Genomic DNA, 14,779 nt, shown 5'->3' with positions numbered 1-14,779 from the left:
GATGGGACAGAACTTTAAACTTCAAAATATATCTTCCTCATATGACAATAAAAGTACAGATAGGCCCACATTTTAAGTTATTATTCTTTGTGCCAAAAAATATGTGAAAGTCCCACATATGTCTATATGAAGAATTTTCAAACACATTTTATATTTGGAGATTTCATTTTATGCATCGGCAAAAATTGTTTTGATGCATTAGTAATTTTGATTTCAAAATCACAATATTGAAGACTGTGCCTTGTGCTGTTATCTGACATAGACTTCACTGTGGACATGATCTTGTTGTTAAAAAGGGCATGTTTTAAAATAATGATTACCAAACTATACAGAGAGTGAATATGTCACTGGACTTTGTCCACTAGCAATAGCTTTCTCTTTACTATTTTACATTTACAAATGCAATGTGCAAATTAGCTGATAAAATAACAAATTGTCACTATTTACTTCTTAAGGTATGGTCTGAAGTTCAAAAACATTTTTTTGTATAATATTGCAGTTTATGCTGTAAATTGCATTCATGCCAATGTGCTGTTATCATAACTACATAACTGCTCCTTCTCACTCTTATTCACACATTCAGTACTTGGATTAGACATGTGACATACATAATTCATTAGAAGAGTGCCTTCCAGAACCAGCATATCTGGAAAACTGGTATTCTTTAAAGTTAATTTCTGAATGCAGCATGTGATAGTCTTTCTTTTAACCGATCCAGCAGTAACATTCACTGCACATCTCCTTTCTTATATTTCCTTATGGGATTGAGTACATAAGTAAACTGTGTACTTTTAAGTAGTTTTGAATTGATGAATTACAATCACCTTAGAATGTGAAATTACTATAGGGAATGCAGTCTGCGGTCCGTTTCTATGCGAGTTACTATAATCTATCTGTGAAACTGTCTACTGCATTCTCCTTGTTTGAGTAGTATGTCTGCTTTAAAGCATAAGTAGTTTCTCCTGTATAATTAGGCTTCTAAAAATGATGAGGCTTTTCCTTTTTTTTGACCCCTGTGCAATTTTAATTGTCATTTAAAAAAAGATAATGTTCTTTTAAAGTAGGTAACATATTTCCTTTAACCAAATTAATGTATATCCTTTATGATTAGGAAAATAACATTTATTTTCTGAATAATTGAGCCATCTTCAATAGCTCAAGACACAGTATGCACCATTGCTTAACCTTGAATGAATAATGTACTCCTTCTTATCTTATTAGCTCATGCACATGTTGCCTGCCATGACTATTCAGATTGCCACACAGTCAACAAGCAAACATTTTTAAACATTAGTGGTACATTTCTTTGTATGACACTTTATTTTATTTATTGTAATAGCACTTACATGCTGTTAACCCATCGGAGTATGTGCCCCTGACTGGTGAAATCAGTCTGAGTAGAGTGCTGTCCTTTACAACTTACTAGGTGTTTGAACAGCAAAGCTAACATTTCTAAAACTGATCTCCCACACACTCCCTGGCATGCCATCTTTTTTAAAATTGTTTTGAATTCCCAATGTTTTTTTTTCTTTTGATGAAGCTGGCTGTCACAGGGACATAAACTATACTGCCAAATCATCTGACCGGGATCTATTGCCACCGGATTTGCTAACCCTGCTTAACCGCCGTGTATCTAAGAGCAGAGGCGGCTCATGCATCTCCACCTTAGTGGTCACTGGTCCATTTTCCATCTCTAACTTCCCACTCAGACTGCTACTGCTCCCACTGCTAACAACCCCCATGGTCAAGCCACTACTTTCTTTTCGCAAGCTGCTGAAGGCATTAGTAGAGGCACTGACTGAAGAGGTGCTTGTGGTGTATGTAGAACCAGGTTTTCTCTCCCGTGCTTGTTTCTCAGCTGCCATATTCACCCAGTTCTGCTCAGCTTCCAGTGCATGGTGGTGACCACAGCCACCATAGTAGGAAGTTTGGAGATGCTCCTCCACAAGTGGAAACTTTTTGAAATTTGGTGGGGGGGCTCTGGAGAATGCTGGGTGTATCGTAGCAGAAGGCACTGCTGCAGGGGAGCAAGAGGCCTCAGTATAGTAGGGTGGATATCCCATGGCCAGATGAGCAACTCGAGGGTGTGGTGACACTGGTTCGCTATTGATAAAGGCCTTGTCAGGGATGTACCGGTTGGTCATGCCCTGCTTGAGCTTTTTCCACCCTAGGTGATAAATCTCTAACATGTTGAGCAAAAGAGACACGCAAGCCACTACAAGCATAAATATAATAAATATTGTCTTTTCAGTAGGCCTGGAGATAAAACAGTCCACAATATTTGGGCATGGCCACCTGTTACACCTATAAAGGGCCTTTAACTGAAAACCATAAAGGAAGTACTGTCCTACAATAAAACCAACTTCAAACAAAGTTTTGAAAATTATATTAAAAACATAAGTGCGTAAGAGAGCTCCTCCTATCCTGATTTTTCCTCTTTCATCTCTGATAGGAGGTTTTTCCTTCTTTTCACCACCCTTTTTTGAGAGAAGCTCTTTTTCTTCACTGTCTTTCATGCATTTTTTGAGCTCTTCCTCCTTCTCTTTTTTCTTCTCTTCCATCCGAACAATGTGTAGAACATGGCCCAAGTAAATAAGAGTGGGAGTGGATACAAAGATAATCTGAAGTACCCAAAAACGGATATGGGAGATGGGAAAGGCTTTGTCATAACAAACATTTTCACAACCAGGTTGTTGGGTGTTGCAAGTAAAGTCCGACTGCTCATCTCCCCAGACTTCTTCTGCTGCAGCTCCTAGGACCAGAATCCTGAATATAAACAGTACGGTCAGCCAAACCTTGCCAATAACTGTAGAGTGTTCCTGTGCATTCTCCAATAGCCTCCCCAGAAAGCTCCAGTCACCCATTATTTCTGGAGACTAGTCTAAAATATAAATGAGGACACAAGAAAGAGTGAGAAATTATTACATAACACATTCTATGTAGATTCTTACAATCATCCTTTGGTGGCTCTGTAAACATGCATTACATTATCCTCAAACTGAAATTTAGAACTGTTTATTTATGGTTAGCATATGTAGCACAAATAATATCACACTTTTAATGTCAGAAAAAAGGCATATAACCACAGTGTAACTATAAGTGGGAGGGGTATGTAATAATGTGCTTCACGAAGTGACACTGGACAGCTTTGTAGATGGGCCTTCTGTGCAACTTAACACTGTGATGTGCAGCGCTAAAGGGGAGAGGGGCCTTCCTTTAGAGCTGAGATATAACTTGCAGCTCTTGCCTTGCATAAATGGTGGAGAAGGTCTACTAAACAGCTGAAGCCCAGATAATTCTGAATGGTGTGATGACTAAACCATCCAGTTTATAATCATTGATGTACTGAGCTCTTTGGATCTTCAATCCCTCTCTTAAATGAAACAAACACAAATCCCCTGGACACCATAAACAAACCTATTAAAAACAATTACCCCTCTGAACTGCTGAGTCCAACTAAATTGTGGTTGAAAATCATGAACAGCACAAATAACAAGAGGGTTAAAAATGCATAAACATTCAAAACCATGTATGACAATCTTTAACACTAGTAAAGGATCAGGTAGGGATTTGAAAAAAAGTTTTAGATCCTTACAAAATTGTGAGGATGTGAACAGAAGCTCAAACAATCAAATACATTTCTGCTGTAGACATAAATGCTAACTACTTCGAAGCCCAGTGGTCCTGTGAGACGAATAACCCATGCTCCATCCTTGGTACACATAAACTATTAACTAGTTCCTTCTCACATTCACTTATTCAACATTCTTATGAAATAACTTTCAATGCAAAATTATCAACCACAAATCTTGATTTATACTAAACAAAATAATCTCACCTCATAACCTTACTTCTTCTTGTGAAGTATAGATCTGTACCTCTTTCAGAGAAATTGATGAGTTTATGCTAATGAATATCAAATGCTCATCAATCATTCAGCATTTCATAAGGATACCATATCAGGCAGGTTCACAAAAAATATGCAGTAATTGCTTGCTAAATCATTAAAGGAATAACCAGTGTCCCTCTGTCTACATACAAAGTTGTATCACAGCACAAGAAGGCCCAACCTTCATTTTTATAATAAAAACAAAGTTAGAAACAATAAACATGGTACACATCGAGCTATGAGAGTACATAAGCAAACATAACCTCCTTCAAAGCTTCCAGTTTGGGTTTTGATTGAAGACTAGATAGGAGGAAGCAACTTTGCTTATCTGATTGAGACTTCTACCCGCCAAATCCTACCTTAGAATTAGCCTCAGGCATCAGACTGGATCTAGGAACGTTTCAAGCAGTACCTCTCTGTGTTGGTAGGTGTCAACCTTTGGTGTGACGTTGTCTGTGCTGTAAGTGACTTGCACAGTGCATAAATGGGCACCACCCAAGCACACTGACATCAGTTCTTTTCTTTCTGCGACAATTAGTGCAGATCCAAAGAAAGCTACCTCCAGTCAATTTTTGACTGACTTTTCCTTAATATTTTGTCAAACACTTTTTTGAGACTTTGTCTTCTGGTGTGCTAGGGATTTCTCCTAAGAAACAGCAGGTTTCAAGGCTGATGTCTGTGACAGACTCACACTTCGTGTGCCTATGGTGCTTGAAGGCGGACCACTACTGCAAGGCCTGCGAGGACTGGCATGTCATGCACCCGAAGGCATTGCAGGAGTGCTTCCAGAAGCTCATCACTCCACAATGTTGCATAACCCTGCAACAATTGAGATCTCAGTAGTGTGAAAAGTACTGGGGTCACTCACAGAGCTGCTCTAGATGCTTGAGTCCCACAGAAAGAAGAAACCCAAAAAGAAGTCGAAGTGATCTTTGACTTCACTGCACCAGACCAAGTCCTTAGACGAGGCAGAGGAACAACAACGCAAGTTGAGGCCTTACTCCCATGGTTCCACTGCGTAGACTGTGCCTGAGTCTGTTCTGTGTGTCCCAGGGTTTCCAGGAGCCGGAGTGAACCCTGCCCAACTCATATCTGGGCAACCTGATCCCTCTGGAGTGCCTTTGACCCCCATGGCTTCGAATGTAGCCCCCTCTGGATTTTCACCACCGGTTTCGCCGTAGATGCCAGTTGGTCTCCTTGAATCCGGTGTCAGATCACTGGTAGCCCTGCCCACGCGGCCGCCACTCACGCAGAACCTGCACCAGAGCGATTGCATCTAGTGTCACCCCACTGCAGCATCTACCCCATAATCAATCTCAACTCCAATGTAGATACAGATCAACGTTGCATGATGCCGACTCCTGCGCCGGCTGGAACCATGCCCTCAGAGTCAGAGCCAGTGCCTTTTTCCTTTGATTGGCTTGTAGAGGGAGACTAATGGGAGGAGTCTGGCATGGTCTTTTCCCCACTGTGGCTACCGAGGAAGGGACCTCTTTTGCAATGGTGGTGCAAAGTGTGGCTGAGGTCCTAGAGCTTCAGCAGCCCTCAGTAAAAATCAAGGCTATCATCTTGATGTAGATGTCTCAGCCAGGAGTCACCCCTTCTGAATCTCTCCTCCCATTAAATGAAGCCCCTAAAGACATCTTGCTATGGGCCTGGTACAAATCCTGTACAAGGGCTCCTGTGTACAAAACTATTTCCCACCACCATCTCACTGCTCCTGGAGATTCTAGTTTTCTCACCCAGCACCTCGAGAGCTTGATAGTCCGAGCCTTCACCTCTAAAGTCAACCCTGGTACATTCCCATCCACTCCACCAGATGGGGGATCCAAATGGCTGGACACCTTTGGCAAGAGGATGTTCTCTTTCTCCAACCTAGCACTGCAGTTAGTGAGCACCACATGCCTTTTGGGCTAATACACCCACACTGTTTTAAATATGGTTGCTCAAGTGCTGCTCATGGCCTCGGAGGAGGCCCAAGTCATACTGTCTCAGGCAATTGGAGAGGCAGAGATGCAGCAAAGTACACTATTTGCTGCAGACTGGACACAACCGACTCGCTAGGCAGAGTGTTTGCATCATCAGTAGAATTAAGACGCCACATCTGGTTTAGAACGATTGGCTTTTGAGGGATGTCCAAGCTTCCCTTATGTACATGTTCTTCGATGGCTACCGCCTTTTTGGTGAAAATGCAGACTCGGTGCTGGAGCAGTATAAAGACAGCTGGGCCACTGTCAGGTCCTTGGATATCTCCATGGCCCTCCGCCAAACCCATTCTACCTTTTGCTACTCTGTGGCTATGGTAGGGACTATTAAATATGTTCTTTCAAGCCCAGCCACCAAAGCCAAAAGGCTTACCATGTGGGACTACCAGCCAGAGGACGACCCAGTCACCACTCTGTCTGTAGCTTAAGCCTTGACAACTCTTTAGCTTGCCCTCATATCATCACTGGTACCAAGTGGGTGGCATTATCTGTCACCATCTCCTTTACAGGTACAGGTAATACATCAGAGAAGTGGTACTCCAGATCATCGAGCAGGGTTACTCAATCCCCTTTTTAGAAACCCCACTATCCATGCCACCTTCTTATGACCAGCTGACAGATGATCAACTCTCCCTACTATGTCAGGAAAGGGAGGCTGTTGGTCAAAGGAGTCATCAAGAGGGTCCCAGCATCAGAAGTAGGTTATGGTGTCTATTCCCACTAGACCTGCACCTTTTCAACTTATTCCTGTAGGAGAAGTTCAAAATGCTTGCACTTACTCAGGTCCTGTCCATCCTCTATCCGGGAGACTGGATGGTAGTGCTGGACTTGCAGGATGCTTACTTACGCATCCCCATCCTGCCTGCCTACAGGCATTACCTGCGGTTCACAGTGGGCCACAAGCATTATCAATTCACGGTGCTCCCTTTTGGCTTTAGAAGCATCCTTCAGGTGTTCGCCGAGGTGATGGCAGTGGACCAGCAGATCAGTCAAGGTCGGGAGTTCCAGTTTCTCTCTACTTCAATGACTGGCTGTTGAAGGCGGGCTCACCACAGGCAGTCGTCTCCCACCTCCAGGCTACAGTGGACCTCCTGCACTAGCTGTGTTCACTATCAACATGACAAAGTCACACCTAACTCCCTCCCAGATGCTCCCTTTCATCCAAGCGGTTTTGGACGCAGTGCAGTTTCAGGTCTATCCTCTCAAATGGCGCATCCAAGATATTCAGGCTATGATTCTGATGTTTCAGCCTCTATCCTAGATTTTGGTGAGACTGACTCTGAGGCTGTTGGGCCTTATGGCCTTCTACATCCTACTGGTCACAGATGCCGTTTGACATATGTGGGCTCTACAGTGGGACCTGAAGTCCCAGTGGGTGCAGCCAGTGGAGAATCCCCAACCTGGTCCAGATTTCGAAGGGAACTGCAAAAGATCTGCGGTGGTGGGTGATGAACCGCAATTGGGTCGGAGGCAGACCCCTCTCCCTTCCCCAGCCAGAGCTAACTGTAGTGACAGATGCATCACTCTTGGGCTAGTGTGGCCATCTGGGAGAGGAGGAGATCAGAGGCCTCTGGTCTCTATGGAGTCTCAGCTTCACATCAACTTGTTGGAGCTGAGAGTAGGCAGACTGATATTGAAAGCCCTTCTTTCTATCAAGAGAAGGCTTATTCAGTTGTTTACGGATAACACCACCTCCATGTGGCATTGCAACAGGACGTGGTGGGGTCCTGTTTCCTATGTCAAGAGATGCTGCGTTTCTGGACATGGCTATAATGTTAGGTCATTTCCCTGAGGGTTCAACATCTGACAGAAAAACTCATCCGTCAATGCCTACCGGATCACGAATGGCGGCTCCCAGCATTGGTGCAAGGTTTCTTCTAAAAGTGTGAAGAACAGTGGTTCTGCCACTACCAAGAATGTGCACTGCTAGCATTTCTTCAAACTGGAGTTTTCTGCTCAATGGAGTTTCCATGGTGACTGTCGCTCAAAGACTCTTTTCGTCTCAAGTGGAGCTCTGGCCTCCTATATGCCTTTCTGCTGATACCACTCCTTCCCAGAGCTCTCAAGAAGATCAACAATGACTGGTCTCAAGTCATTCTTCGGGCTCTGGATTAGGCATAGAGAGTTGTGTATCCCGAACTCCTGAGCATGGGCATCAGTCCTCCAATCAGGCTGCCTTTTCAAAGGGATCTTCTGTCTCAGCAGCAGGGCAGAGTTGTGCATCCAAAACAGCATCTAACACCTTCTATAATGCTCCCAATAGAATCAGATACCTACTGTGCTCAGCAGGTGTAGTAGAGACATTAGAAAAGGGGGAATGGCCCTTAAAGGAATCCAAAAGAGGGGTGACCACAGCCAAGTTCATACCGCTAAAAGTGTCAAATAGATCTGTTTCAAAAACAGCAAAAATAGCAGGGAGGAAAAATAACTGACCCCCTTTGTTAAACTCCTTTTTTAATAACACAGAGAGTAGTAGGAAGAATGGTCACCCCTCCCTGCCAGTCCAGGGCAGATTGGAGAGGACCTGTTTGGAGCATCCTTCTACCTTGTCTGGGAGGTTACAACAGACGAACCATGAGGTTTGCCCACCCCCTGCAGGATCAGTGTATTGGCAGATATAGCAGACACAGGAGAGGCAGGACTGGACCCAGAGGCACACACAACTAATACTCAGAGTCAAGTAAATGAAAAGGTAGGGCCAGATAAGACCACTGAATTGGGAAGAATGTGAACTTCAGTAGAGGGTATTCTTTTCGGACTTAAGTCTGAATTTTCCACACTTCAGATCCAATACTTCAGAAAGGAATCAGAAAGAGATACAAGGGTTGTGCTGTGCACTGGAGTCCAAGCTGGATAAACTGTCTGAGTACTCAGAGATCTTTGACGAGAGTATGGACTGAGTCAACTTACTGCTGCAGCAAAATACTACGGAGATAGGTGAGCTAAAATATCAGATTAGAGACCGCAAAAGCGGATGTTAAGAGACTGGAAAACCACTCCAGGCTGAATAATCTCAGGATGTTGAATATCCCAGAAGGCAAAGGAAATTAATGATTTAAAAGGATTTGTAGTTAAGCTACTGGGTAGTGGTGCACTGCAGGAGTTTCCAGAAATCAACCTGGTGGCAGAATTTCTAGGTGTTTGTAGGGGCCCCGTTAAACGGAAACCTAACAGGAAGGCCCCAGGAAGATCCTGCCTAATTTTTGGACTTACGGAGTGAAAAAGATTATCTTAGCCTATGCACTGAGCAATAAATCCTTGACACATGAAAGCTGCTCATACCAGATTAGGCCTGACATTGGTCGGAACACGGCACAGAGAGAATGGGAACTTGGCAGCAGGATGGGGGAGTTGGAAAAGCTGGGTGTAAGAGTTCAGATGACATTTCATGCTACCCTAAGAATAATGTGGAATAATGAAATGTTTAATATGAGAGAGACATCAGAGGTTGATGATTTAATCTGAAAAATGAGGGAAAGTACCTAAAAGGTGGGAGTGTTTATATCTGATGTAGGGGTGTAGGAAAGGTGACGGAGGTTTGATGTCTTATTTTTCCACTTTGTTTTTCTTCAGGTCATCCCCCACTTAAGGTTCCAATACTGGTGAAGATGGAGCCAATCAAAGAAGGCAGGTTTCTCAGGGGAACACATAGGGGTGGTGGGGACCATATGGGGAGAAAGTGCAAAAAAATTATGGAAATCCTCAGAACACAAGGACTGGCTTGCAAATCCCTTTCAGCTGAAAAAAGAGAGGGTCAAGGAAAGAGAAGGATGGGGGAACAATAATAGGCTAGAGAGTAACACCAGGTGACTCAGAATTATTGTGGTCACATTGAATGTGAATGGCATGAGGTCGAGGAAAAAGCAAATTATAATATTAGAATATCTTAAAACTAATTGGGCCCAAATTATGTTAGAAGAAACACACCTCGAGAGGGCAGACTGTAGGGCTCTTTTCTGTAAATGTGCATGGGTACAAGACATCATTTGCTCATAGCAAGCAGGGCAGTACAAAGGAGGTGGCTATATTAATAAGGAAGGACTCAGGTATCAGGCTAAAAATTACAGAACAGATAACACAGGGAGGTGGTTTTTTGCCTTCCTTGGGATTACTGAATATAGATGGGCCTCTGCAGTTTATTACTACCCTAACTGCAATGACCCAACTTATTTAAATCTGCTGTAATGCAGTCTGTTGGAGCTAGAGGCCCCTATATTAATTGGAGGGGACTTCAACGTTGTATTGAATAAGGAAAAATATAGGACCTCAAAATCACAATATATAAGAATTCTCTTAAATGAGCCGAAGCTGAATGGTATGATGAAGGATCTAAACCTGGTGGGTATCTGGAGGAAAATGGCAGGAGCACAGGATGGGTAAACCTTCTATAGTAAAAAAATATGGGCATAATTCCTGAATTGATTATTTCCTCATTGGAAATATTGAAAATATGGTTGAGTCAGCTACTCATCTTCTAGCCTTTATTTCAGACCACTCTGCTGTGGTTGTCTGCTTGGAACTCCCTGCATCTCTAAGTCAGAAAAGATGGACTTTGAACGGGACTATATTGCTTGAAGATGAGATCTGTAATGAACTCTTCATACAACCAGGGCCTTTTTTTATTTAAAACGAGGGTCAACTAGATGCTCGATGGTCTAGGATACATATAAAGCCAATATCCGAAGTATAATTAAAGCGTCTTATGAACAGAGGGGTAGAGTCCTGTGGGCAAGATGAGTAGTTAGTGGGAAATATCCAAAAGAAGGCAAGGGAAATCCAGGTTTGCTCAGTAACTGGTTCTGGTAATCTGGCAACTTTGCAAGAACAGTAAGAGGTTATGCAACCTGAATACCAGGCAACGCTACGAAAGAGGGAGGGAGATACATGGAGAGCGACCAATGTGCAATATTTTGAATATGAGGAAAAAAAGTAGATGTCTGCCAGCCTGGAAGACTAAGACAGATAGGTCAAGGAACTTTGTAGATACTCTAATAGAAGCTGAGACGGGGTCAATTTTAATATCTACTGAGGCAATTGAGCATGAGATAGTGAAGTACATTGGAGAACTGTGGGGCAGATTTAAGAGCGCTTTGTACCATATATTGCCACATTAGCGTCATTTTTTTTACACTAATGTGGTGATATTATGACAAACATGCCTCTCCATATTTACAAAGTGGCGCAATGCATGCATTGCACCACTTTTTAGCCACATGTGCCACATTATGCCTGTGCTATGATGCTCCTTCCGAAATTGACTTTCCCTTAATGTTTACAGCGCTGACATAGGCAAGATACAAGGTAAAATGAATAGTGTCATCTGGGAATATAAGGGTGTTAGGTTGACATGGAAACAAGATGCGAAGGAAGTTAATGGAGGGAGGGCTGGCTCTGCCTAACTTTTAAATATATATTTATGCATTCCAATTTAAAAACTCGAGGGACTTTAAAGAGGGGTCAGACTTAATGGTCTGATCAACAATGACATTAAGGGCGAATGGAGAACTGATGATGTATAAGTAGGTACAGATCCAGGCTTGGTGGGCCTCACAGAGGACCAAGCAAGGTGGTGAATGGTATGCGGACAGAATAAGAGTAAGAGAGAAATTAATGAAAGAAGTGGCGTTATGGTAGTGGAAGGAATTGGAGGCTGGGGATCTCTGCTCCCCAAAACTGGATTGAATATGGGAATAGGACTTGACAGAGATGGAGACGAAAGACTTATGACAAGTATCTTTGAAAATTCTCTGTTCAACTGTTACATCTGCTGCATTAAAGAAGAACCATTTTTCCACCCTCCCAAGGGCTTATAGCTCCCCTAATAAGTTGACCAAGTTTGCATCTCGTGAGCCAAGGTGTCCGAAGTGTGAGCTCCCACTTGCATAGGACATATATATCCAATGCTGAATCTCTTCTGAAAGGAAGGAAGTGGTATAATAACTAAAGTGGTTGGGCATCAGATACAAGTAAGCCGGCTGCTTGTCTTATTTGGGAGAAAGCAATGGGAATACTGAATAATAAATCTAAAGTGAAATTGATCTTTTATCTGGTACTACTAGCTCGCAGTGAAATATGTTGCAAATGGACAGTAACTGAACTTCCATCTGGTGCAGAATGGGCCTAGTCTGTTAGTTATGTCTGTCAATTAGATATTGCACTTGGTCCACAAAGTTTAGACAAAGTTTGGAAGGATTATGTGGGTTGCAAGTACACCAGCTGAGTCCTATGATTACACCTCCTTTGCTGCATTTAAGGGCTGTAGCAGCAAAATAAGCAAGCCAGTTTCTCTCACGGAAGAAACCACGCGATAAGAAACTGATTGTGGAATGAGAACAAAAAACCCATCAAAATGACTTTTCTGGTGGCCTTAACATCAGCTAGGAGGTGAGTCAGCTATAGGTACTTTTTGTGCACCCTCCCTACACAACATTCTTTTCTAACAGCCTGGTACTGAGAACCCGTGCCCCTTTTCTCCCAAAAGTGGTGACACTTTTTCATATTGGCCAACATATCACCTTGCCTACCTTCTTTGCCCCACCTCACCCTTTCAAAGAATAGGAGAGAGTCCACCGATTGGACCCAACAAAGCATTGTCATTCTACATTGATTCGTACCAGAGAGTTCAGGTGAATGATCAAATTTTCATTGGCTACGTCAGGCTGAAGAAAAGGAAAAGCTGTGAAGAAATGGACAGTCTCATGATGGATTGTGCTGTGCATTACAATCTGCTATGTATTGTCCAAGAAGCAACCCCTTGGAGGCCTGCATGCTCATTACACTAGATCCAGGGCTGCGGCCTCTGCATTAGCGCATGGAGTCCTTATCACTGACATTTGTCAGGTGGCAATGTGGGCGTCGCTGCACAGGTTCATATAACACAACTGCATGGACAGTCACACCCCTCATAATGTCTGTGTTGCCTATTCAGTCCTCCAGGACTTCGTGGTCTAAGCCTTTTTGCAGACCCACCTCCTGAAAGGTACTGTTCAAGCATCTATTCTATGGTAAGGAATCTGGGGCTAGAAGGCTCTACTAGATGAACAAGTTACTTACCTTTGGTAACACCTTATCTGGAAGAGACTCTGTCTAGCCACAGATTCCTTACAGATAACCCCATTCTACGCACTGAGAGAATGGATTTCTCCACATAGGGCCCCCTTATAAAGTACACCAGTACATCAGCAACATTTGTGGCTCTGTGCGTGGAAAGGTTGCAGAAACTAACAGATGGCTCAGGTGGTGCTTATATAGACCCATCACATGTCACTTCCAACGCAGGTGGCAGCGGGGAGCCAAACAATGCCACCTACAAGCATGCAGAGGTACTGCTCTGAAACTTTCCAGATCCAGTCTGACGCCTGGGGATAATTCTAAGGTAAGGAATCTGCGGCTAGCTAGAGTCTCTACCAAATGTGGCATTACAGAAGGTAAATAACTGTTCAGTAAAACCTTACTACAGATTAAGCTTGAGCTCTGAGCAGTATTTGGTACTGTTAATCAGTAGATGCATCTAAATGCACTCGCCATGCACATAGAGTAGGTAGGGTGTACTGTAGTGTTTTTGTTCCTTTCTGAAAGGAAGAGTTAAATATATTCTGATGGGTTAATTAGGATCCTCTCACTTCTGCTGATGTAGAACATTATCCTGCAGGTAAACACTTCCTTTCTCAATTGTCAATCTGTATGTGTAACACAGGGAATATATATGTGAGAAGGCAGCAGGTTGATCAGCCATGCATGCTTAGTAGTTCGCCCAAGGCGTCTGTTCTGCCCACACGTGGAACGATGTATGCATGCTGGGCAGACAAAATGTATCCAAGCAACATGGCTTATCACAAACCTTTTATGACAAGGCAGTGTATTGTTTAATAATTGCCTTTTCTTGGTTTGGTGAAAATTGGTGTTGGCACTTTGGAGATATAAGGGAAAATGTGAACTTCTAATACAATTGTCAACGTAAGTCAATTTTTCAAAATGTTATTGAGTATTTGACTGCTCTTACACAGTATTATAAGTTTCAGTGTAAGTCTACAAACACTATGGGGGTCATTATGACCCCGGCAGTCGGAGATAATGTGGCAGTAGTACCACCAACAGGCTGGCGGTACTTACCGCCACATTATAACATTGGCGGGTTGGCTGAAGCTAACCCACCAATGTACCACTCCGACCGTCATGGCGGCTGCTATTGTGCCACCGGCGGTATCATGGCCCTGCCTACCACCATGGTTTCTGTGGCGTTTGTAACGCCATGAAAACCATGGCGGTAGGCCCTATTAGTGACAGGGAATTCCTTCCCCCAACACACCCCAGGCGCTCCCCACCTCTCCTTCATCTACGCTCCCCCTCCCTTCCAACTGCCCCCATACACACACACACACACTCATTCACACAGACATACACGCATACAGACACACATCCATTCATTCATTCATGCACTCATCCACACACACATCCACACTTACACGCAGACACGCATTCTCATTTCCATTCATACATGCACTCACACACACATGCATACACACACACAAACAACACTAAACACACACTCACATTCACGCACACACTCACACATACATGCACACTCCCCCACACCACCACACAACACCCCTCGCCCCTGTCGGAAACCCGACTTACCTGTTTCCAGGGGGTCTTCCGGCAGGGGAGAGGACGGGGCGCTGCTACCGCCAGCAGAACGCCGCCAGGCCATATTTATTTTCATAATACGCCTGGTGGCGGTCTACTGGCATGGCACTGCTGGTGGTAGCAGAACTACCTTACCACCATCTGCCAGTATGGCCACAGCCAGATTTCCGCCCTTCTTGTGTCAGAAGTCCAGCTGTGGTCATAATTTGGTGAATGGATGGTAGCCATGGCGACGGTCTGTTGGCGGCCATCGCCACGG

At 43.7% G+C, this 14,779-nt stretch overlaps 1 protein-coding gene across 1 annotated transcript; it reads right to left on the bottom strand.

The window, feature by feature from the left end:
• Nucleotides 1-441: 441 nt before the first annotated feature.
• GJA3 (gap junction protein alpha 3) lies at nucleotides 442-2,953 on the bottom strand. The gene has a single exon (XM_069203197.1). The coding sequence runs from the start codon at nucleotides 2,862-2,864 to the stop codon at nucleotides 1,563-1,565; it is 1,302 nt and encodes a 433-aa protein (XP_069059298.1). The 5' UTR covers nucleotides 2,865-2,953; the 3' UTR covers nucleotides 442-1,562.
• Between the last annotated feature and the right edge of the window lie 11,826 nt (nucleotides 2,954-14,779).

This window comes from Pleurodeles waltl, chromosome 8 (genome assembly GCF_031143425.1).
Source record: "Pleurodeles waltl isolate 20211129_DDA chromosome 8, aPleWal1.hap1.20221129, whole genome shotgun sequence".
Lineage (NCBI taxonomy): Eukaryota > Metazoa > Chordata > Amphibia > Caudata > Salamandridae > Pleurodeles > Pleurodeles waltl.
The sequence above is the reverse complement of the archived record's forward strand: the minus strand, read 5'-3'. Positions and strand labels throughout refer to the sequence as shown.